Source organism: Mirounga angustirostris, unplaced genomic scaffold (assembly GCF_029215605.1).
Source record: "Mirounga angustirostris isolate CCGP_5_RB_7025 unplaced genomic scaffold, mMirAng1.0.hap1 SCAF_13, whole genome shotgun sequence".
In the NCBI taxonomy this organism is placed as follows: domain Eukaryota; kingdom Metazoa; phylum Chordata; class Mammalia; order Carnivora; family Phocidae; genus Mirounga; species Mirounga angustirostris.
The window spans coordinates 92187878-92211897 of NW_026991721.1; the positions used below are offsets into that span (position 1 = coordinate 92187878).

Genomic DNA, 24020 nt, shown 5'->3' on the forward strand with positions numbered 1-24020 from the left:
TATTTGAGGCCTGGAGAGACTCTTTGATGAGTGTCGAACGTGCCATGCTTAAAATCTCTGAGGTAGCAGTTTCCACCTTTAAAATATTCCTCAGTGTCTCCCCAGAGTGTTCCCTATTCATCCCCTATTCATCTATCTCCATTTGAATCTTAGCAGGAATTCTGATGCTGCTGAGGCCCCTCAGTCCCTGAAATGTGTCTCAAACTATGTTACTGTGTTCTTTTAATTTTATTAATTCTGCACACTCACTGCTTTTGAAACTCATCTATTTCACAAAAGATCAAGTAAATTTAATTGTATCTTTTTGAAGCCCTTCCTTACTGTGCTGTCATTAGTTAATAATGGGGGAAACCAAGAGGCACGGGGTATGATTATTATGAACGATACCTTGGATTCGCACCTACTCCCAATGAACTCTAGGCAGTTCATACACATTAGCTCATTTTTCCTCCTAACAGCTGGGCTGGGAGACCTAGATTCTATTCTTGGTGCTATAACAACCTTCTTGGGAAAGGTATTTAGCCACTAATTGCCTCAGTTCCCAACTATGAAAAGGGAATAATGATATGACAATATTTGCTTCTCCCTCCCCTTATCCTAAACCTTTAGAACCTAAATAGAAAAAAAAAAATCTGAAGAGACTAAGTCTAAAAGAGGAGAAGGAGTGTGTTTTGACTTTATTTCCATTATGAAAAGGTGAGATACAGTCCTAGGGGTTTGACTGGAAACTTTGGAATCTGAATTGTGGCCCAATCTCTGCTTACTGATGGACCATTGCCTTTGATACCTCTCTCCTTTATACTGGAAAGCACTTAGGGATCCAGAGCTGGTGAATACTATAAATGGGGCCCAATCTTCTAAAGAGCATTAACTCGGTCACCAAAGATGTCTCTAGGAACCATGGCATCAATAAGACTGGATTACACTCTTGGCTTCCAAAGCCTTCCCCTTCCCCCACCTCTCTCCTTTCCCTCAACAACCTCCAGGCTTTGTAGCAATTTCAAAAATATATACCAGTGACTCCAGCCCAAGTCACTGGCCTGTATCTTTGGTCTCATATAATCTCTAGACTCTTGGCCTGACAATCTCAATCTTCAAAAGTTCTAGGGGCAGAAATATGCCTCTTTGCTTGCCAGCTTAAACCTAATGAATGGCAGAGAACCTAGACCAAAATAGAACTTGGCTCTTAGATGACGTGTGTCAGCCAAGAATAATGCTTTTTATAATGTCAGGCTTAATTCTATTAGTGCACAGGTATTAGGGATCTCACCCTCTAGAAGGGCCTTGATTTTCTCTATTTCTCTCTCTCTAAGTTTACCCATTATTATGTAGGAGTCCGAGCTTCTCTCTTTTACCTGCCTAGACTCAAAAGGCTATTGAAATGTACTACTTACAAACTGGTAAAGTCAGACCCCAAGGCAGTGGACCATGGATTACCTTCCAGAGGGCTTCCCAAACAACATGGGCCCATCGGATAAACTCCAGTCCTTGTATGGAGTTAATCTAGAAGCCAAGAAAAGTCCTCTGAAGCTCACCCAATGAGGCATAAGGAGGCAATGGAATTATTTTACATATTCATATCAAAAATATTATTAAATATATATGCTGAAGACTTCTCTCACCATTGATTTCCCCTAATATCCTAAAAGGCTAAGGAAAGCAAAAAAAAAATTTTTTTTTTTTTTTTTTTTTTTTTTTTACTAAGCAAAAATTCAAGTATTTAGCCTGACATTTGGAACTCTTAGGGATTTGGGGTATAAAATCTGCCAGATGACTTCTTTTGAGACCATTTGAGCCACAGACTGCTGGTACCAAACACTGCTCCCTACTGGTTCAAAGTCTCATTGCTTTAGGAAGATGGCTTTGCTGATTGGTGCATAAGGCAGCTTCCTCATCCTCCCCTTCCTGGGAATATTTTTGCCAATTAATGAGGGACTCTTGTTGAGGGAATTTAGATAGTTCACATCTAAAGTATGTTTAGAGTTTAGGGGCTGGAGTAGGAGGGCTGTGGTTATACATCCAGCTCTCCCTTGAGAGTTGCCATCAGCCCCCTAAAGGGATGCATCTTTAGAAACTTGAGGGGTGTCGAAATTTCGAATGTGCATCAGTGCTTGTTGAAGGACAGACTGAGCGCCATCATCACGTACCTCCTGCCCTCCCCTCGTCAGAGACAAGAATTGCCCGGGTGAAGACTAAGATGGAAGCTAGCCTGCCAAGAATACCACTTATAAACGCTTAAATATTCTTCCCTTAGGCAAAGTAAGGACTTGTCTAACCTTTTTCTCAGAATACGTATTATGAAACTCTGGAGCCTTGAGGTCATATGGTCATGAACCATTTCTAGCTTCTCAGCCTCATTTTCTGAAATGAGGGCATCTGAGCTGGGTTGCTTATCTCAGATCTGGACTTACCCACACACTTTAAAGTGCAAGAGATCTCCCTCCCTGCATGTAGCCCAGAATAGTCCTTCACAGCCACGTCATCCTGGACACTTTATCACTTGATATTACCTCCTAATCCACAGATCAGTAAGATTTTAGACAGAATTTGTCTGGCTTCAAACAGAAACAGCATGACTGCAGAACATTTAGAATGAGTTAGATAGACCAATTTGCTATTTTTCAGAAATACAAATAAACATATAAGTGGGACCTCAGCCAGAGTATAATTCTTTGCAATTAAGGCTGCAATTCACCCTTTATTAAATGTTACTTTTTTAAGAAAAAAGATTTTATTTATTTATTTGAGAGACAGAGATAGTGAGAGAGAGCATGAGCGGGGGTGGGGTGGGGAGAGGGAGGAGTAGGCTCCCCACTGAGCAGGGAGCCCCACGTGGGGCTCAATCCCAGGACCCTGGGATCATGACCTGAGCGGAAGGCAGATGCTTAACTAACTGAGCCACCCAGGTGCCCTAAATGTTATTTTTACGTGGCATTGGACTAAGCATTATTCTAAGGGTTATTTAGACATGAACTCAGCTCTCTCAAAAAGTTCCAATCAAAGCCACATCAGCATACAAGTTTATTAAAAAAACTTTTGCTGTTCGCCAGGTGCTATGCTGTATACCAGAAACTCAAAAGTGACCACGTGACAGCCCCTCTCTCCATTCACCTTGGAGCTTGGGGATAGAGACAGCATAGTCTATGGACACTGTCAACCCCAGAGCATCATTGTCTCTCCTCCAGCTGATGGAATTACACTGCCTGCACAGTGCCTGACATACAGTCAAGTACTCAATAAATAATTATTGGCCAAATTGAGCTCAATGAAAAGAATGAATAAATATTAAGGTAGAGTAAGTACAGAGTCCTATGGAAAATACATCGAAGGAGAAACTAGACTAATTCGAGGGGATGAACTGTGGAAAGTGTCATTTACACTGAGACAAGAGTCAAAGAACATAATGATACAGAGGAAAGACCAGGCTGATGGAGTTAGACCTGGTTCAAGTCCTCACAGTGCCCCACAGAGCTGGGCAATTCTAACTATTTCATACCTTCTTCCCTGCCTCTGTAAAACACTGGCAATGGCTTTGGAAGACTAAATGCCATATTATTTATCTGTAAGCCTCTGTCACAGAGAAGAACCTCAATGGCGGCTATTGGAGGAGTAACAGAGAACAGAACTGCAATGTTAAAGCAATGAATACCTAAGTAGTAAGGTTCAGAGCACAAACGCTTTGAGGGATGGTGAGCGTCAAGTCATGGCAGCCACTGGGAGAGGTGCTATAGACCTTCCTAGCTTCTAAGCCCAGACAATGGGGGAAAGGGCAGGTGACTTACGGGATTTGTCTTCTTCCAATCCATCCCAGAAGGTTTTCATATTCATGCTCTAACTACAAAACCATGTGGGCCCTGGCTGTCACTGTTCAGTGTGTATACCCTGAGGATATTGTGATGTGTGGAAACTCGATACAGACTGTGTGTGTGTGTATGTGTTTTTATATACATATACATAGAAATATATACATAAAAATACAACCTTTTTCCCTATAAGTTCTTGTAATAATTAGCTTCTGTTGCTTTTATCTTAAATATCCACAAATATACCAGACCTTTTTTCTGTTCTTCCTTCCCTGCATGTCCATTAGGCACTTTCCCACTGTATTCATATAGTTGGATCACTACACACACACACACACACACACACACCTGTTCTCTCCTGGCTTCAGCTTTTTTGTAGGTGAGCTTTTGGGAAATGCCCTGAGATGAACTAGATGGTCAGCTATGTTAATATGGGGGGCTGGGGAGGGGAAGATGTTAGTCACTGACTTTTGGTTTGGGTTTTCAGTCCACAACATGAGATACAACTATAATTTTGACATGGCAAAACCAAAAAAGGTCAAACAAGAGAGTGTGAGAGACCAAAGAAACGGGATGGTGGTGGCCAAAGATGAGGGAAGCTGCTGGGCATAAAAACATTTTAGACCTAAAAATGGGGGGAGGGGAGAACTAGAGGTGTTTCCGATGATGATGGGGGAGGGGAAGCAGTTGGTGGGGACTTTGAAATTGTGCCAGGCACCAAGAACCAGGGGCAGTGGCAGAGGGGAAGGCCAGGTAGGACAATTAAAACGGAAATCTGGCTCCTTACAACGCAGCATGAAACGGGGCTACAGAATTTGCTGCAGTGGGAGGTGGGGCCAGTCTGGCACAGTCTGTGGGTTTGAAAGGAGCTGGGCGGGTTGGGGAATGCCAGTCAGCCTTTGTAGTTCTGAGCTCAGAGAGGGGGTGACAAATACTGGGCTTCAGGTCAGAAGCCTGGCTTGGGTGGCTTTTGGAGAAATTTTCCCTCTGCTCCCAAACTCTTAAAATGCACTCATCACACCACTGGCCTCCAATCACAGCATAAACACGTGTCCTGGAGGCTGTCCTCCAGCAGAGGTTTCGGCCGTGGTACCTGTTGGCTGACTGATGGGGTCCTTCTCCTCTCCTATTCCCTAGATATCCTAAACGGGGCTGAATACAATATCTTTGCATATTTCCCTTCACCCTTCCCACATGCTTCCCATCTCCCAGACTCCTAGGGTTAATCCCCAGGACAACCTTGCTTTGAAAGAAAAAATGTGGTGAGCCTCCTAGAAGATTTGGATCTCAGAAGCCTCTGTCTGTCCTGCTTCAGCCAGACGCCAGACAGCCGGCTCAAGGAGATGGACATTGACAGAGAAAGAAGCAGTAAGTTTTCGTTGTTGTTTGTTTTCAAGGCTTGGTTGCTCTCCAGAATTAAGGCCCCTAAAAGCATGAGGCTTTCTTTTCTTTATTTTTCCCCTTTCCTTTCCTTTCTTTTTCTTTTCTTTCTTTCACAGCAGAAATAAATAATATCCCCTTCCCATCTTGGGGCTGATTCAAAAAAGCAATTGAATTAGAAAGTGTTTCTTCATTGGTGTTCATATCTTGGGTTAAAAATATCTGAAGTTGATTTGTGCGTGCCTATTCTCAACACTGTAATATTTTAAAATGTATCTGCATTTGTTAAAGTAATTTGTACTGATTGTTCTTCTCCAGAATAAATACGATATATCTGGCTGATTGATTGTAATTATGATGAATTTGTCCCGGCACTTGCAGGGATGTCTTCTTTGCGGATTTTTGTGCATATTTGCTGCTCATCAAAGGGAAGGATAGAAGGACTTTGGAAGGAGGGTGTGGTCCGGCTGATTCAGCTTCCTTCCCGGCCCATCCCTGACTCCTTCCGTCTGCTCCTCCCTCTCCCCATCTCCTACCCTGGTTCCTCAGATCCATCCTGAGCCAGCTGCCAATGAAATCGCATTTACCTTTTGATTCTCTTACCACCTGTTTTAGACTCGGGCAGATAGGAGACCAGTCCCCACAATCAAATTCATTACCTTTATAATCTCAGCATTTTTTCAGACCAAGACAGAGACCAGACTATTGCATCCACTCCTTAAGCTTCTCTCATCCTGGGATTACTAGCCAAGATAGTAGTAACAATAATAATACTGTATGTAGAAACTCTCTAGCACATTTCATCTCTGAGAGTCTTACAGATGTTAACTAATTAATCTTCACAACACTCCGTGCAAGAGAGGTAACTATTATTAACCATGATGGAATATACATCTATAATATGCTAAGGACAGCAAAATAGTTCACTTATTTATCATGGTTCACTTGATATAGTAACTGGTATTTTTAAAACACCCATCATAGATACAATAATTAGAGATGTGCTTTTGTTAACAAAACCACTACCCACTTCTAGCGTACCCTTGGGTACTAAATAATTACCCACTTTGTGTGGTTATCTAGCTCACTAATTACCCACAGAAATTGGGGTCAGGTGTTAACTGCTTGAAATAAGTATCCTCCAAAGACATCGCTGAGTTGTATAGAGAAAATGATGTGTTCATAGCAAAACTTTCATAACTCATATATTTGTATATTTTTGTAAGCAGAGTGAACACAGACAGGGGCAAATTAGCTTAGCATGTGAAAATCATGCTAAACTGTTGTTGTGAAGGTAGAGAGGTTTAGGAGAGTCTCAGGAAATTACATCCTCTGTTTACCTTTCCTTTCTGAAGATGAGTGAAAGGACATGATTCCCATAATCTGGCCTTCATATGCAAGCTCACTAAGACAATTGGTGATTCTGGTTAGGAATGATTCATTTTGGCGTTACAGGGAGGCACCCAGTGAGTCAAAGATTTTTTTTTTTTTGACAGCTCCACCCTTTATGATTATTCTAGCATGTTTCTTTTTTTCTCATCAGTCTAGTGCAAACACACTATTAGCCAAATCTGAAAAAGATTCTAACCCAGTCACCAAGACTGCCAACCATCTCTTTCTCCTTCCCAATAATGAAAAAAAAAAAAAAGTATTAAAGGGAATCCAACACTATGATTGTAAGTCTTTCTCTTTTTGCCTGGATATGTTCTCCGCTCCCGTCCCTTCCCTTCCTCTCCCCTCCCCTCCCCTCCTCTCTTCTCTTCTCCTTTCCCTTCTTCCTCTCTCTGTGTCTCCTCATTTGTGCTTTTCCTTCTCCTTGTCCTTGGCATCCAGCTGTGCTGCAGGTCTCACAGTGAGAGACAAAGCACAGTGTCTGAGCTGAGCACAAAGAAGCTACCTTTAAAAAACATTGACTTGGAGGAAACCTGCATCCTCAGACACCTCCCTCCCTTTCTTGCTATTTACAGAACGCAGCCTTATACTTAACACAGCACGGCCTGGTGTCTGCATGATTCTAGGCAGGAAAATCGGGTGAAGATGGCGATATACCCACTGTGTGTATAGATAGGTAGAGACCCCGATTTTCAGGAGCTACCAGTTTTCCAGGATCAACGTGTAGCCGAGCTTTGAAAATGCACGCCAACAGACATGAGGGCAGACGCTCCCCTGCTCAACTCAGGATGTCTTTCATTTTTATCTTGTGCCACTTTTTTTTGTCGTCTGAATGATTACTTATCATTATCAAGGGGCTTTAGGCTGATCAATGGAGTGTGTATGTATCTGATGGACATTTGAGTTCCTTCAGAAAGAAGGAAAACGTCTGCAGTGGAAGTAAAGGGTTAGGATGAGCTACAGTGACTGATGAGTTCATTTCGAAATCTACGGGAACGTAAGTGGTAAATTAGTACATACGGCAAATATAGTCAGCGAGCAAAACCTGCTATTGAAAGGAAAGAGATTTTTAGCATTGTAGTCAGCTCACCCCTGAATAGCGTGCGTATTTTAAATATAGATTTGAATCACTGCTCTTTTATCTCTCTAAATGCCGATTTCAAAGAAGTATTTGGGCACTGTTGACTTTCCGTCCATAAAGAAAACCCACCAAGATTCACAAAATGCACCACCTGCACTCCAACATGCTTAGGTGTTTTAAATGCCTGTGGGGTGCAGAACAATTAGGCAGAGAACTGCACTGTGGTCTCTCTTCGTCACTCCTTCCTCCCTTTTTTTTTTTTTTTTTCTCCTTTCTAGAAAACATGATACCTGATCTCTGGATCTAGCAGGCTGAGGATTTTTCTGTATTTGTATAATACAATGTCTGGCCTTCCCCCTGACCTGCTGGTGTATTTTTGGTCTCATTAGTAGTCAGGGAGATGCCTTAGTGCATCCGGGGCTGCGAGTCAGGATGAGACACTACAACGGAGAGAGGGAGTGAGCGCGAGAGGATATTAGAAGGGAGGCTTGTCTCCAAGATATGGAAGGAAGTGAGAAATGACAGGACCGCAAGCTTTGTATGGAGGAGCCTGGCAGGGCGGGGGAGCGGCGGGGAGAGCCAAGTGGCTTCTCAGAAAAGGAGGGAAGCCGTAGAGGAGCTAAAGGTGATTAGAGGGGGATATTGATTCCTTATTCTGCCAGAGATTTAAGCAGGCATGCGAGGAATCTGCACCATGGTTGGCAAAAGGAGACCCGTTGCCTCCTGTAACCAGACACTCGGGCTTTCCAGGAGCCCAGGGAGAGAGCCGAGAAGAAAGGGGGCAGTGTGGTCTAGGAAAATTCAACTTGTCGCTGATTTGTGCCTGATGCTTGCTGTCCGTCAACAGCCTCCCTTACAATCTTTTTTTCTCTCGCTCCCTTTTTTTCTTGCCTTCTCCTTCTTCACTGAAGCCTAGGGGAGCCAGCAAAGATTAAATGTGCTTTCTCAAAGGCAGCCACTTCATGCTGCTATGTCGAAAGGGCCATTATTATTATTATTTTTAATAGTAAAAGAAAACGGGAGAGAGACGTTGAGACAGAGAGAGAAGCAAGGTAGGCTGATGACGGACTAGCTTTTCTGGGAGGAAAAGGAAAGTGAGAGAGAAAGGAGAAACCCTGAACTGAACCGGACGATCGTGCCTGAGAAGAACCTCCAGAGGTGAGAAAAAAAAAAGTTGTCTTGAAGATAGGGGGGTGGGGATGCTGAATAGACCCTGTGCAGAGGTAAAGGAGGCATAATTTAGCTGTCTTGCTGGTATGATTCTATTTTGGAAGAGGGGGGTAGACAGGGGAAGAGCCTGGAGCTTTAACGGTTTTTAGTTGCATATGGAAATATATACCAAATATTTAGCATTTTTACTAAGTGCTGGAGGCCCCTCCAATGCCTTCCTCACAGGGGCTGCTTTGTCATTCTCTTTGACTAGCCAGCCATCTACCTTGCTTAGGCTGGAATAAAAGAAGAAAAAAAAGGAGAAAGGAAGGGAGAGAGAAAGAAAGAAAAAGAAAGAGAAAGAATAAATGAAAGAGAAAAGGGGGAAGAAAAATTTTTAAGAGAGTTCTCTACCCACCCACTTTCCCTCCCTTCCCTTTCGATTCTGGAGGCGGCATGAGAACCCCTGGCACAGAAAACCTCAGCTTCCAGGCAGACGGGGGGAAAAGCGACTCTCTCTCAGGTACAGAACCGGTAGCTTCTGCGAAGATGGATGGGAATTAGGCTTCTGATTCCTCTGAAATATTGGCAAAAGGCTCCAAAGGTTTGGCGGCGGGAGTGGGGCGGGGGAGACGAATCTCCCCAGCCTGCACCCACCCCTTCCCACCTCGCCTCCCAAATGACAGCCTGGTGCTGGCTCTGCGTGATTTGGCCTTGGCTTCAGCCAAGCAGCTGATGCAGAGGAGGCCCTGTTTGCAGGACTGACTGGCAAAGTGTACGCTAAAGAAAGAAGGAAGAAATTTTTTAAAGCAGCTCTAGGGAGGTTTCTCATTCTTTAAAAAAAAAAAAAGAAAGAAAGAAAGAAAGAAAGAAAGAAAGAGAAAAGAAAAAGAAAGAATTAAAAAAATTTTTTAACCGAATACTTTCAAAATTTGATCAGTCCCAGCCCCTCCCTGCACTTCCACCAAATTGCCTTTTTTCTCCCTCGTCAAAGCATAAACTACAGAGTTACAGTCTCTAGATTTGGTGTAATGCTTCCTGCCCCCGCCTCCCGTCCCTGCCCGCCCCGTTGTCGGTCCTCTATTGAAACACCTCGCCCAGGCTAGCGCACTGCGAGCTCACATTTCCCCCCCTTGCTTGGAATGGTGTTACGGGAGGCTTCAGCCCTGCTCCGCTTCCAATGGGTGAGTTTAAAACGCTATTCGTATTTATACTTTCATGGCCTCCAAACCCTACTTCTTGGTCTTCTCCTGAAAGCCTGATTTCTGTGATTTTGCATGCGGCATGCTTGCCCAGGGGGAAGGAGATGCCTCGTATTTTCCTCACCGTCAGCTATGCTAGCTCTAAGTTCAAGCTTTGAAAGGGCATTTAATCCTTGTTTTAGACCATGGTTTTAAAAACGGCAGCGTTTCTGGGTCTATGCATATTATTTTTCATTTTAGTAAAACTGTTTTGCCCAAAGCTTCAAAGAGTTTTCTCTGATATACACGCGATTGTGTGTTCAGGTATGTATACCTATCCACAGATCCTGCCTATGTGTGTGTTTGAATAGATGATATTTATGTGGAATCTAAATTTTGTGACCTAAGGAAGCTTCGAGAGTGAGGGAATACCCTGCCACCTGTTTGTTGCCTTTGAGTCATGAACCTGGAACAGAAATTGCCTGTCATTCTTGTTTTGCTTTGCTTTGTCTCAAGAAAGAACAATTTGTTGCACTCCTCTCAATCCCTGAGACCCTAACTTGTGATGTTTACCGTTTAAATCCACGGGTTAGGCTCTTGGGAGCTGCGAGTCGTGCCTTGGCATCCTGGAAATTTGGTGGAACTTTTTTCTTTAAAGCAAAAACAAAAGAAAAAAAAGTTTGTCTGAAGGGATTGAGTGCACCTCTGAGGTTTGCATTGTTAGATGGGGTCAGGTGACCAGAAAGTGGCAGCTCCTGGATTTCTGTTGAAGTAGGTATATATTCTGTTATAAGAGCGTGTTGGCTGTTTTGTGTGTGTGTCTGTGTGTGTGTTACTTGTGCCTGAGGCTTGTGGAACTCATCCACCATGGTCTGTTTCTTGAGAGCAACACGCAGTACTATCCGAGCGTAACAAGAACAGCTCAGTACCTGGTGCTTGACCTCAGAACATATCAGCTGAAGTCCCAGCATGCATCGTGCCTCCAACTTTTAAACTCAACAGTTAATCTTAAAATTGTGTCCAATTAAAATGGGCATGTGGACATGTTATACATTCAGTACTCACATGTATGTATCATATATGGCTAGGCAGTGAACACGCAGACACGGATGGGGGCAAACCAGTAGTTTGGGCTAAAATATTAATAGGCTAAAAATTCTACTCTTGCTATTCTACACGGAGGATGAAATTTACGGTGTTCATAAAGATTCAATTTGCATTACTTTGCAAGATTTAAAAAAATAAGAGGAGCGATGTAGCCTTCTTGCTGGGCATCTGTTTTAAAATGTTATAAACCGGGAGTTTAAAAGTAATAGGGATTAGAAATATATTTTCTAAATACATGAATGGAAAGAAATAACAACAGCACACGCACATGCAATTGTTGTATCTTTGGGGAGTAATCAATGCCCATTATTCTTCATTTAAAGGTTGGAAAAAATTTATCAGGATTTAAATTCAATCTAACAAAGTTATTTATAACAGCAAACTGTACATTGAAAATAATCTTCTCTTAAGATAATTGCTTACCTAGTTTGCAGTTTTCTGAAAACGTAACTTTTCATGACAGAATAATTTTAGTGATTCAGATCTATCTCATAGTTGAAGAGAAACAGTAACTTACCTTTCCTTTGTTGTGAAAAATTCCAATATACAGTTTTATTTAAACAGTTTTCTCCTTGGGCCAACATTTATCTTCTATTTTTAGAAAATACCTAAATCAGTCCTGACTTCAAATGCTTTCTTCTTTTAAAGACTCTATATTGGCTGTAACCTTATTTTATACGTGTAGTCAAAGGTTAAGGAAACTGTTCTTTTCCTGTGTTTTTTTTTTTTAAGTGTTTATTGCAATTTCAGTCATTGACTCCAAATCGTAGTCAAGAAACCATTTTGTATCAGAAAACTGAATCGAGAAAATGAACCGTGCACCATGTCTTTTGTTGAGACCTCTTGTGTAGTTGTACTATTTAAATATTACTTTCCAGCCTTTGGTAGCCTGAATATGCTTCAGAGAAAAGAGTTACTTGATTTTCAAGTCATCCTTTGGTTTCTGCACAATGGATTAATGATTTTTCCCCATCTTAGCAGACGTGTGTGCATAGGTATTTGGAAATTATGGAAAGGGATCTATTTAACTTATGGATATATAGTGCCACATGATTCGTATCAAATATTTGGAAAACATTTGGTGTTTTACTAAGTCACAATATATCTGCAGTTAATTCTATGAAAATGTATGCATGGGCCAATAAAAACATGCTGGATATCATTCTTCTGTGATTTTAAAGGGTAAGAGGATAGTAATTTAATACAAGTGATACAGTTCGTATTCCAAGGCACTCTTTTGGTTTTTTACGTGTTTTCGAGTGGATTGTTCATGCCCTGAGGTTGCTATCACAACTGATCACACGGGCATTTAGGAGTGCACAACGACACACAGGATTTTGTATTTCAGCAGGGGACTGCTCCAGTATAAGGGCAGGTTTCTCAACACCCCTTCTTCCTCACCAAGCCCATCAGCGAAGTTCAGTGAAATGAATAACATAATTGGTGGTTGGTTCAATCACTACCAGTCTAGACTAGCCCAGACGCATCAATTAGAGAGAGCTGTCTTTTAAAGGGGGAGCGCAACCGAAACAAGCAGGGCATTATTGATACTGATCTTTAAAAGTGCAAATCCAGCTTGGCAGATAAAAAAAAAAAAAATAAGGCGGGGAATTGAGGGGGGGGCAGTTTGCGTTGCGGGAAGAAAAGAAAAAGACGTGAACTGGAGCTTTCGGACACAGAAGGACAGGAAGCTTGAGAGAAAAGGAGCGTATAATGAGTGCAATGCAATGCAGCACCTCCTTGGAATACACAGTTACAATTCAGTTCACAGGGCATACTGGTTCACCATATTTTTAACTAGATTCTCCCCCTCCTCCTTTTTTTTAATTCCTTTTTTTTTTTTTTTTTTTTTTTGCCTCTGTTTCCAAAGAAGTGCCAGCTCAAAACCAATGCAGTTGGAAATTTAACAGCTCTAGGAAGCTCTACTGAGAAGAAAGCCAAGTAATACGAACCAGCCAAAACTCCTTTTGCAACATTTTTCCCCAAAAGAAAAACACAGAAGATGTTTATTTTTGAGTCTCTAATTCTACCTTTAAAAAAAAAAAATCAACTGTACTAATGAACAGTACTCATTTTAAATCCAGCACCTGGGAGCTAATTTTATGGGCAAGACACCTTTAGGTAAACAGTTTTCTGTCGAATACAGTAAAATGATGAAGAACGTAACAAAAGGCTTTGGTAATTTGGTGTGGGGGGGCGGTTTTTGATGGAGAAATAACAGATGATTTAGAAAGCGTTAGGAACACATCAAGCCCCAGGGAAAGAAAATGTTTGATTGGTATTAATTAAAACACTGCTAATATATTCTAATAAAATCAAATTTAACATTCTAAACTAATCCGCTTGGTATGTCAAAGGAAAAGAAAAGTATTATCTTATTTGCATCTCTGCCATCCAAATGCATTTGCTCATTCAGCAGAATTAATTTTTATCACCAGCCTGTTTAATCTCCTCACAGATTTAGTCAAACTTATTCTTTCATACTAAAAAGGATCAGGGGAGGGAATCCATGGAAGGTATTGGGAAGACTAGCGACTGTATTTAGCACTGGCTTTATATTTTACCATATCCTTTTCTCTTCATTTGCTGTAGTGGGGTGTGGAGGAACCCGTGAGACTGCGGGGGGGTGATGGATGGTTAATTTTCCTCTCTTTCTCTTCTACCTACCGGGTTATTTGGCCATTTCCGTTGCCAAATTATTTGAGTGGCCTTTATTTACATGACTGATGTTGCCCGTTGATTAATATCTCATTTATTTCTAATTTCAGAATCTATTTTATTACAAATTACTGATGCAAAAAAAAAAAAAAAAAGGCTCTCACGCCACATGCCAATTGCTTCTTCTCAATTATTTGCAACTGTGGTCCCCCTAAGAGAAAGTGGGGAGGTGAATGTAAAATTTTATTCACTAAGAACTGAGTTCTTTGTTTCATTTTTTTGAGTCAAAATTTCTACAGAAAAATGTATATTTTCTGAAACGGCGGGTTTCGTGCCCTTTATTGTTAAACTCTCACAATGGGTAAAACTGTCCCCAAGTGACATCATAGCCAAAATGTTACTCCTCTCATGAGTCTCTCATGACTATGATATCATGTAAATATGTGCCCAACACAAAAAATGAATGGGCCAGAAATATTGAGGGCCACATTTGTGTATTTCGTAAGTGCGGAATTCTGCCCAGTCTCAAGGAGATGGAAACTACCAGACTACAGTCCTGATGATACTGCCTTTTTTGCTCCATTGCCTTTTTCAGTTCTTCAACATAAAAGAGCAATCGCAGTTCGGTTTCACATGTATTGTTCTATAATCCAGGCAATAAATGCTAATTAGTAATGCTCAAGGATCCGACCATTCAGAGTAATTATCATAATTTACTTCTTCCTTGTTAAAGACATTCCTTGCTGATTAAAAAAAAAAAAAAATTAAATCGCTTTCCCATTGCACCGCAGTGGAAATGCACTGGAGAGATGTCCAAGGTATAGTAATATCGTTCTGGCTGCCTTCGAAGTCACCGACATGTGCCTCTTAGCTTATTCCAAATGGATTTGCAACTTAATTTCTAAAAAGAGATTCATGTAAATGCATAAAGTTTTGCATGTGCCCCAGGAATGTATGATTTTATTTTACAAACCCCAAGGCTCCTCCTTCCCGGCCCACCCCCTTTCTAAAACCACTTACTGAGCAGAACAAAGGAAACTGCTAACTATAGAGACATCATTAAGTGTGAACAGCAACAGCATGATGAAGTATGTGATATGACAACATATTTCATTGCACAAAAGTGCAGATAATTAAATAATTCAATAGTAACCCTGACTAATTAGCAGAAAGATCTTTAAGGAGGAATCAAGAAAATGGATCCAATCAACTTGAATAATATGCTCCATTCTCCAAGATCACAAATACATATTTGGTTATTTGATAATTGATTGATTCATACAGAAAATGAGGACAAAAGACTGTTCCTCAAAATGGAGCTTTGATCTGGCATCCTCTTTAGGACAAATTAATCCTGTGTTCTAGAAGAGCAGAATTTAATGTAGGGCTCTCTGTCTTCAGTCAAAGGTGTAATCCTCCGTTCGGTTGCACATTTCTCATTTATCTGGTGTTCTAAAAATTCGTCAACCCCTTCGCTTTTCATATCATTGCCTCAGAATATATGTATGAACCCCCCCACACACAATTTCTAATGAGGGTCGTGTTTAAGTTTGCTTCTTCTTGCTTGAAGCAAATAAGGATCGTATGCACAGAAGGCATAGATAGGATAAATAACCATGCTGAATATTATATTTGGCGGAATCGCCCCCCTCCCTTGCTTAATCTATTAAGGTAATAGTCCTAGTTTCATTGTTCATTGGTCCTTTCAGGGAGAGTTTCGGCTTTTACTTGAGGGTTGTAAGCACATTAGAGGAATAATTCCCTCTGGATACTATACAGAAGGAGCCACCTGCAAAATGTTGATGCTGTTATTGAAATCTCAAGTGGAATCAGCTTTCAAAAAATTAGATATTAGATGCATCCGATATAATTTGCAATGTGTAATTATACTAATGTGCATATAGTTGTGTGTTGCTTTACATGTTGCCTACTTGAGGTTTTTTTTTTTTTCATGGGCATTTCTCATCATTTGAAATGGCTCCTGAGTAGAATGTTCTTAAAATCAGCTTTCAAAAAAAGTCCTTGCTAATTGTTATAAGAAGACAAGGGCTCTATGGTCTGTGTTCTCGTGCAAGAATGAATGAATGTGTGTGACCCAGATATTGGAAAGTAATGATCTCTAAGAGGGTTGTCATTGTGGACACTTGAATTAGTTGTAAAATATTGCCTGCTCTTGACTGATTTAGTCTTCATCTAGACTTTGGACAATTTGTGAAGTAATGGAGAATATTAGAATAGTAAATCTTATTCATAAGAAATCCATTTCCTTTACTGGGATGAGATAAAATGCCAGGGAAATGGTTTTAGGCAGAGATCATTTTAATTTAATCAAAGTAACCAAAATCATAACAGTAATAAACAACTTATTTTCTATTTTTCCTCCATTTTGCATGGCGCATGCTGAATCACTGAAACTCTGCCTTAGCTCATTTACACACTAACATCAACTTCCCTTTTGGTGTCTCGACATGGTATTCCATTGGACTGAAGACCCCCTCCCCACCAAGGAGCTAGCCCCCGAAGATCTAGCTATTAAGGAAAAACCCAGGCAGTGAAACAGTGAGTTGATTGGTCAGCCTGGTGCTTGGCACTTGCTATATGCTCAGTAGGTGAAGATGCTCTGATGCAAATTTGGAGAATCATTACCATCAGATCACAGAGGGACCCTGAGCAAGGCTACTCAAGGGTCCCAATTTTTGCTTCTATGTTTGGGAGACAAAAAGGATTCCAAGGGAGGCTCACGTTGAGATGATACAAGATATTACTCATTCCAATTAAGTAGGCAGAGGCCCCAAAGAAGGCTGATTTGTTAAACATTTGACTCATAATAGACACCAAAATACGGTGGTTCATATTTTCATACTATTTACTCTGCAAAATTCATTTTAATGATGGGGCCCATGTTATAAAGGGGGCATTTCGCATGGACTGTATCCATACAACACCAAAGCAATGCATTGTTTTACTTTTCATTTGCTCATGTATACAGGGACTTTCCATTATTATGCTACCCAAAGGAGTCACCCAAAAAATGTGCGCAGTGTACTTCCTTACTCCAGTAACATTTTCATTTATTCACAAATGAGTATCAAGATACACATGTGTATCAAGAGCTTAGCACCCCACCTTCCCAAACCCTGTTCACAAAATACTGAGTTCTAAAATCTGTAAGATACATTTTTAATTTCTCATCCAGGATCAGTTGTTGTATGCTTGATCAGAACAGAAAAATACCTGTTAACAATATGTAACACTGGGCTATTTATTCGGTTTTAGAAAACAAATATACCTGCCATCTAGAGAGCCATCTTCAATGTATCCCGAGTTTAGGGCAGATCTGTGGCAGTAAATCAGTGATATGGGGTAGTATATCCCTTTTGCTGTGCCTAACTCATTCTGCATCTTCATTGTGCTGGCATAATGAAGAGGCTGACAATAAAGGCTTTAGTTAAATTAAAATCCACCTGCAAAGTATATTTCATTCATAACAACTTTCGTAGAATAAAAGAAACATTAATACAGCTCTCCCCATATATCCTTATCTGCGCAATGAGTGGGTTGGATTAGTTGGTCTCTAAATGTTTTTACAGCTTTAAGAATTTTCGAAGCTACTCTAAAATACAGAAATAGAAGAACAACTCCAGGGCCCTTGAATCCGAAGTCCGTTTGTACCAACAGTTGTTGGTTTTAAAGTTATATTTGATTCCACCTCCAGGTGCTTTATTTACTAATATATTTTGCCTTGCTGCTAAAACAGTAAGGGCTGAAGTTCATTTTCAGGAAGGGCAGTGACAAAAAAGAGGAACAGCTGAAGAATGAAAAAAGCTACACAGTGGGAGAAGGAAATTCTTGATCTGACTTCTAAGCCCATGTCCTTCAGCATTAACACAGAAGGAACCCAGACAAGCACCTGCCTTTCTATTTTAAGACCATATTCTTTGGTCCTTCTGCCTTCATTTAATTTCTTGCAGCTTGGTTTTGTTTTACCCCATTGGGTTGACGCCTTTGAGTTTCACGTTTTCCTTTCCATCTGATTCATCTGAATCATGTTAATATTCCCTTCAAAACCCACAATAGTCACATTAACACACCACGCTTCCCAAATTAAATCTTAACATGTTCAAAACCTCCTGAAAATTGCCCCTGCCCTATTTTCTAAAGCCACTCCGAGTGTATAATCTCTTCTTGAATTAAGCAAACCTGCTCTTCCTGGCTTCCAAGTCTTTGAATGTGCTTGCACCCTGCTTTCCTCCCTGCACACTCTGTCTCTCTGCCACTTGTACATTTCAGAAACCTTTCTCTTCCCTCTTTCTTTCTCTCCCTCCTTCCACCTCCATTCTTTCTCCCTCCCTCTCTCCCTTCTTCTTTTTTTTTTTTTTAAGATTTTATTTATTTATTTGAGAGAGAGAGAATGAGAGACAGCACGAGAGGGAAGAGGGCAGAGGGGGAAGCAGACCCCCCCTGAGCAGGGAGCCCGATGTGGGACTCGATCCCGGGACTCCAGGATCATGACCTGAGCCGAAGGCAGTCGTTTAACCAACTGAGCCACCCAGGCGCCCGTCCCTCCCTTCTTCTTTCTTTCCTTCCTTCCTTCTTCCTTTTCTCCCTTCCTCCCTCCCTTTTGTTCTTCCTTTCCTTCTTTCTTCCACTGGGCACAATGTGTCATGCTCTGAGCCAGGTACTAGAAATACAAAGACAAATACGAGGAACTGACATTAACTCCTAACAAGTCCAGTGACTTCGTTCGCCTCTGTGTTGCTAAGCACTTCTGTCTCCACAGTCATTTTATTTTGCCTTTAGTCTTTAGATTTCTTTGAATTTGTCCTTAATGTCATGTGTTCTTCTGTTGTTTTCCTCCGTGTCCTATTCCAGTAAGTTGCCTGTTGGATAAACCTGAAGCTTTTCTTACGGAGCATTTTCTCCCAGAGTAGCGTGGGGTGCTCACACACTCAAGCAGCGCTGTTCCTTGACTGATTCTCCAGCGAAGTGAACAGTGAGAGAGCATTACATCTTTGTGGTGATGCAGCATTTCATGTGTACTTAGAAATAGCATGGCCCCCAAAGTATCCTTATGTTTACTTATTTCTATCAAAGAGTCAATGTGATAACTTTCTGTGACATGTTCTGTTATTTTTTTAGTTGTGTTGATGTTCCTTTCAGCTGGTCCTATAGCCCCCCTCCTCAGGAAGGTCTCCCCAGTGAAAAGAGATAAACGGCACTGGACACAGCTGCACTGAGGGACGCTCAAGCCAACTGTGAAGTTGAAACAAAGGAAGTGATCACCTGAAGACACCTCTCCTGCTAAGCAGCACCCCCAAATGGTGCAATTTCAGGAAATAGAACTCCCAGAACACGAGGCAATCTTTTCAAGAAACAGAAAAAACTTCACAGTGACATCTAGATTTCTAAAGAGCCAAGGACTTTCCCTTCCTCGTGTGTATTCCTCTGTTTGTATTTTAATTCAGTGTGACATTCATTTCTAAAATATTTCCCTGGTATGGATATGCTTATTAATGCACCAATTTTTAAAATAGAAAATCACACAAATGTGTTCATGTTTTAAGGAACAAAATTAATGCTGTAAGTAGGTTGATTTTTAGCCACACATGGTTTGATCTGAAGAGTGACCTAAAGGAATATAAAGTACTTTTGAAATAACAAGGTAGTCAGAGGCAATCCAAAGGCTAAATAATGGTGGAAACTCATAAGGCAGCCGAGAAATACCACAGGATCCCACCTGACACCAAACAATGAACTATTCTTTTAATCAAGCAAGCTAGGTTCTGTAAGACATGGTCACTGCCTCTAAGGAGTGTAAATCTAGTTCTTCAGAGATACATAAACTTTTGAAAAGATAGCAACAACTCAGGTCTATAGATGTTAAGACCACAACAAAACAGAAGATATAAACAAAGAGCTCAGAGGCGGTCACCATTATCTGGGCAAAACTAGTCTGTTTAGGGAAGAAAGTTCCTAAAGGAGGAAAATACAAGATGAATCTTAAAGAATGTTAAAGATTTAGGGGCACCTGGCTGGCTCAGTTGGTAGAGCGTGAGACTCTTAATCTCAGGGTTGTGAGTTTAAGTCCCACATTGGGCATGGAGCCTACTTAAAAAAAAAAAAGAATATTAAAGATTTAGATGAAAGGAAAGAGAAAATAGAGTCCTTTAAATGAATGCAGTATTGTGAGCAAAACCATGGAGGAAGGAATCTAAGTGGTGAATTTAGGGAATTATGAATATGCATATCTAGTTGACATTCAGTACCAGTGTATATACACATATATGGTAAGGACTTCACACACACACTTCCCTTCTCTCACCCTGGGTGTCACCTAGAATTATCATCGTATTTCTTTGCCATTAAAGCAAGTGACAGTGATTGGTGGTAATATGAGAACTTATGATTTTTTTCTGTTAACTTAGTAATTGGTATTTATTGAGTTCTTACTGTATGTTAAGCATTTTACATAGGAACTCACTTAAGCCTGCAACTCAGAACAACCCGCATAATGGTGTTATTATCCCTGTTTTATTTATTTTTTATTTTTTTATTTTTTTTAAGATTTTATTTATTTGAGACAGAGAGAATGAGAGACAGAGAGCATGAGAGGGAGGAGGGTCAGAGGGAGAAGCAGACTCCCTGCCGAGCAGAGAGCCTGATGCGGGACTCGATCCCGGGACTCCAGGATCATGACCTGAGCCGAAGGCAGTCACTTAACCAACTGAGCCACCCAGGCGCCCTATTATCCCTGTTTTAAAGATAAGGTTTAATGAGGTCAAGTAACTTGCCAAACTGTCATATACAGGGTTCACATTCAGAACTGTGATTACAAAGTTCATGATCTAAAGCACTAAGTCCCAATATTGTGATCAATGTAGCAATATTACCACTTGAATATTCCTTGATAGTTTTTTACGGTAAACAAATAGCTATGTCATTCAATTATCCCCTCAATTTTTTTCAGTTTTCTGCTCAAATCACGTTAGAATGATGGAAAGAATTTTCATGATAGAAAATTGAAAGAATTGGGAAATAGAGCTTAGCAGCATGTTAGGCTTTCGTTTTGGTTTTTATTGTTTTTTGCCAGACGTTGAGGAGATTGTTCACTGTGTTCTGCATGAAATCTCAAACTTTTGAGAATTAAAAAGAGAGGGGGCACTTAAAGCTCATCTGTTGTAATGTGCTTTTCTACAGATGACAAATCAAAGTTAGAGCAACTTAGAGAAGATCACACATTTGCATTTGGCAGAGCCAGGTCCAGACACTAGGCTGCCCAGTCTCCTCTCAGAGGCTCTTGAACTACTCCACCCTGCCTAAATGAAGGATGAACTTGAATTTGAGCAAGGGAAGCATTCTCTCTGGGTGATTAGGGAGCACAACACCTAGGAGATTATTTCAGTTTTGCTCCTCTTTGGCTTCCCACCTCAGTGTGAAAAATAGCCAGTTATAAACTAACATCTTTTGATGTAGCAATTGTCAATGATCCATCCCCAGAGGACACATAATGGCTCAAGTTATGTGTATAATGTCTTCAATGGTATCCTTATTTGGAATTCTTAGCTCACCTAAATAAACCAGATCTTCTAATGAGCATTTTCTTACCCAATTTTATGCACAGTATGTATTTGTAAGTGCTTCTGCATGAATATTTATACATGACTGTTTCAATAGTCCTTATGTTTTTGAAAATACCAATGGTTATTTGCTATTTTAATCCTCACTTATCCATGCAACTACCTCAAGAATACTTCAGCCCTAAAAAGCTAGAATTGAGGAAATCTCACTCTTCTTTACCAGCTCCTTTGCATTTAGTTAGCATTTAGTGATGATTAATAAAGTGGTCAGCTAGATCACACAGAGGTTCAGTAGGCAATTCCGTCTTGAAGAAGTCAGTTAAGCTGGGTCTACTTAAGGACAAACATCTAGACGTTTGGAAGTACCTGAATATTTGACTGTTGTAAATTTCCACATAAAAATCTGGCATTGTCTGACATAGACCTCCTTGAGGCTCGGGTCGTCCTGTTTTCAAAATGATTATTATTTGGCCACATCTCACACAGTTCTCATTAAGTGAGTTCATAAATAAACAGGGTTTTTTGTTTTGTTTTTTTAAAGAGTAGCCAAGCACAAAATGTGACTTTGTTGACATTTTATGAGACTGTCATATGTCCCTTGAATCCCCAATAAAAGCAATGTTGTATCAACTGTGAACCTGTGTTGATTTCTTGGAAGAGTATGCTCTCCTAATTTGTTTGTCTTCCCTAGTGTATATCAAAGCTCATTTCAGGATCCACGAGGAGCAGTTGATCTGATGTGATGGGAAAAACTTAAATTTAGAGACCATTTCTACAATCCTATATTGACCCTTCAATAAACAGCACTATCATCTACCCAGGTCAGAAAACAAGGTGTGGTCGTTGTCTTTTCTCCTTCCACCTGTCATGGCCAATCCGTCAGGACAATCAATTAGATTTTTCTCTTCTGTTTGCAAATACATCTGCTTCTCTTCATCTTGTGTGTGACTGTTAAGACAGCCCTCATTTCTCACCTGGACTACTGAGTCATGCCTCTAGTTTTTCCCTCCACACTGCCAGCCAGCAGCCGGGGAAATCTCTCTAAACCACAGACATGATCATATCATTCCACGTTTCAAACTTTTCACCAGCTTTCCATTGACCTTGGAATATTGTGACACCTAAAGCCCTTCATATCCTGGATCCTGGCCCCAGCATTCCTGTCTGGACTCCTCAGGTGCCCGTCTGCCACTGCTTTCCTAGGTTCTTGCCATACCTCTTTGCCATTTCTTAATGTTCTCTTTACCTTCTGGGCTTTCTCACATACCTAAACCTTCTGCTTAGTACTCTGCCACTACCCTTCCAGACGCATCTCTTGTCCTTCACGTCTCATTCTGGAAGTCACTTCCTCTTGGAAATTTCCACCCCAGTTCATCACTACCTCTACCTAGGACGGGCTTCTTCACGTAGGAGCTTTCCTAGCCTTCTGTGCTTACTTCATATTAGCACTTATCATCCAGATTATGATAATTTATATGCCAATCTCCTCCATTTGAATGTGAAATTCTAGACCTGCCTTAATGGATAGGGGAGCCGCTTGCCAGAGGCAGCTACTGCAATTTAAATTCACTAATACTGAAGAAAATTAAAAATTCGGTTCCTCAGTTGCACTGGCCATCTCTCAAGTGCTCAGTAGTCAGATGTGACTAGTGGCCACTCTGTTGAACAGCACAAATAGAGAACAATTCTATCATCGATAAAGTTCTATTGGATAATACTGTTCTGAAAGGCAAGTATTATGTTTGTTTGTCATTCCATCCCCTAGACTTGCAGCCTTTTTAAACTGGAATTTGTCATCTGAACCACAGAGCAAAAACATTAAGTGAGTGGCTATTTTTTTTTCAATTTTCCCAAGGATGATATATAACAAAAACTATGCTATATGCTTAGGAAGGAAATTAATTCATTCCATGGTAAGATGCCCAGGATAGAGAGGTTTAATTCTAGTATAAAACCCTCACTGAGAAAGTCTATGACGGGCTGTCATAGTGTGTGCAATGTAAGTACTTCATAATTAACTGCCGAATGAATGAATGACACATCTGGATTCTTAGGCATTTCATTTTATTCATTTTCATCTAGATGTGTGGAGTCATGTAAGAGACACATCTTTAGATTCCCAAGGGCCTTTTCTCTGGAGGATGTGGTGATAGATAATTTCCTCACTTTCATCTCAAGGATAGTTGAATTGTATCAGTGCAATGGGATTACCCATTCATTCACTTTCCTTCATTGTTTACACTGGCAACTAATAGTAGAGAATTGAGTCACTCGTCAGTGAATAAGATCAAAATGGTAATGATCAAAGTAGCTACCAGATTTGATAAGCCCTATTTCTTTTAGGAATTGGCCAAAGTGTGCTAAAAATGTTGATCATTTCCTGAGCACCTACTATGTCCCAGACTTTTTGTTAGGTCCTGAGGATACAGGAAGTAACAAGATGGACACAATTCCTGTGCTCATAATGAAGCATTCATATTATTTCAGTTCCTCTCCCTGCCTTGTACCCAAAGCAGGAGTTCTTAATGTTGATTACATATTGTAACCACCTGGGGAGTTTAAAAAATATGGATACCTGGGTCTTTCTTCAAAAGGCTCTGATTTAACTGGTGTGAGGTATGGCCTGGAACTGGGATTCTCTTAAGGCTCCCCGTATGATTGTAAGGTGCAACCAAAGTTGAGAACTATTAAT

General features: G+C 40.7%; 1 protein-coding gene across 28 annotated transcripts in view; it reads left to right on the forward strand.

Annotated features, from left to right (window-relative positions):
- Positions 1-21965, forward strand: part of LOC129046378 (uncharacterized) — a 271806-nt gene extending 249841 nt beyond the window's left edge. For 10 of the 28 annotated variants that reach the window (XR_010407056.1, XR_010407060.1, XR_010407062.1 and 7 more), the window contains 2 exons: positions 5016-5171; positions 12964-21965. Coding sequence is in view for 1 of the 28 variants with exons in the window: in XM_064577317.1 (XP_064433387.1) it covers positions 18891-18963 (73 nt within the window). In the remaining 27 variants the exon portion in view is untranslated. The other 18 variants (XR_010407061.1, XR_010407064.1, XR_010407057.1 and 15 more) reach the window with 14 other exon arrangements.
- Positions 21966-24020: the final 2055 nt, after the last annotated feature.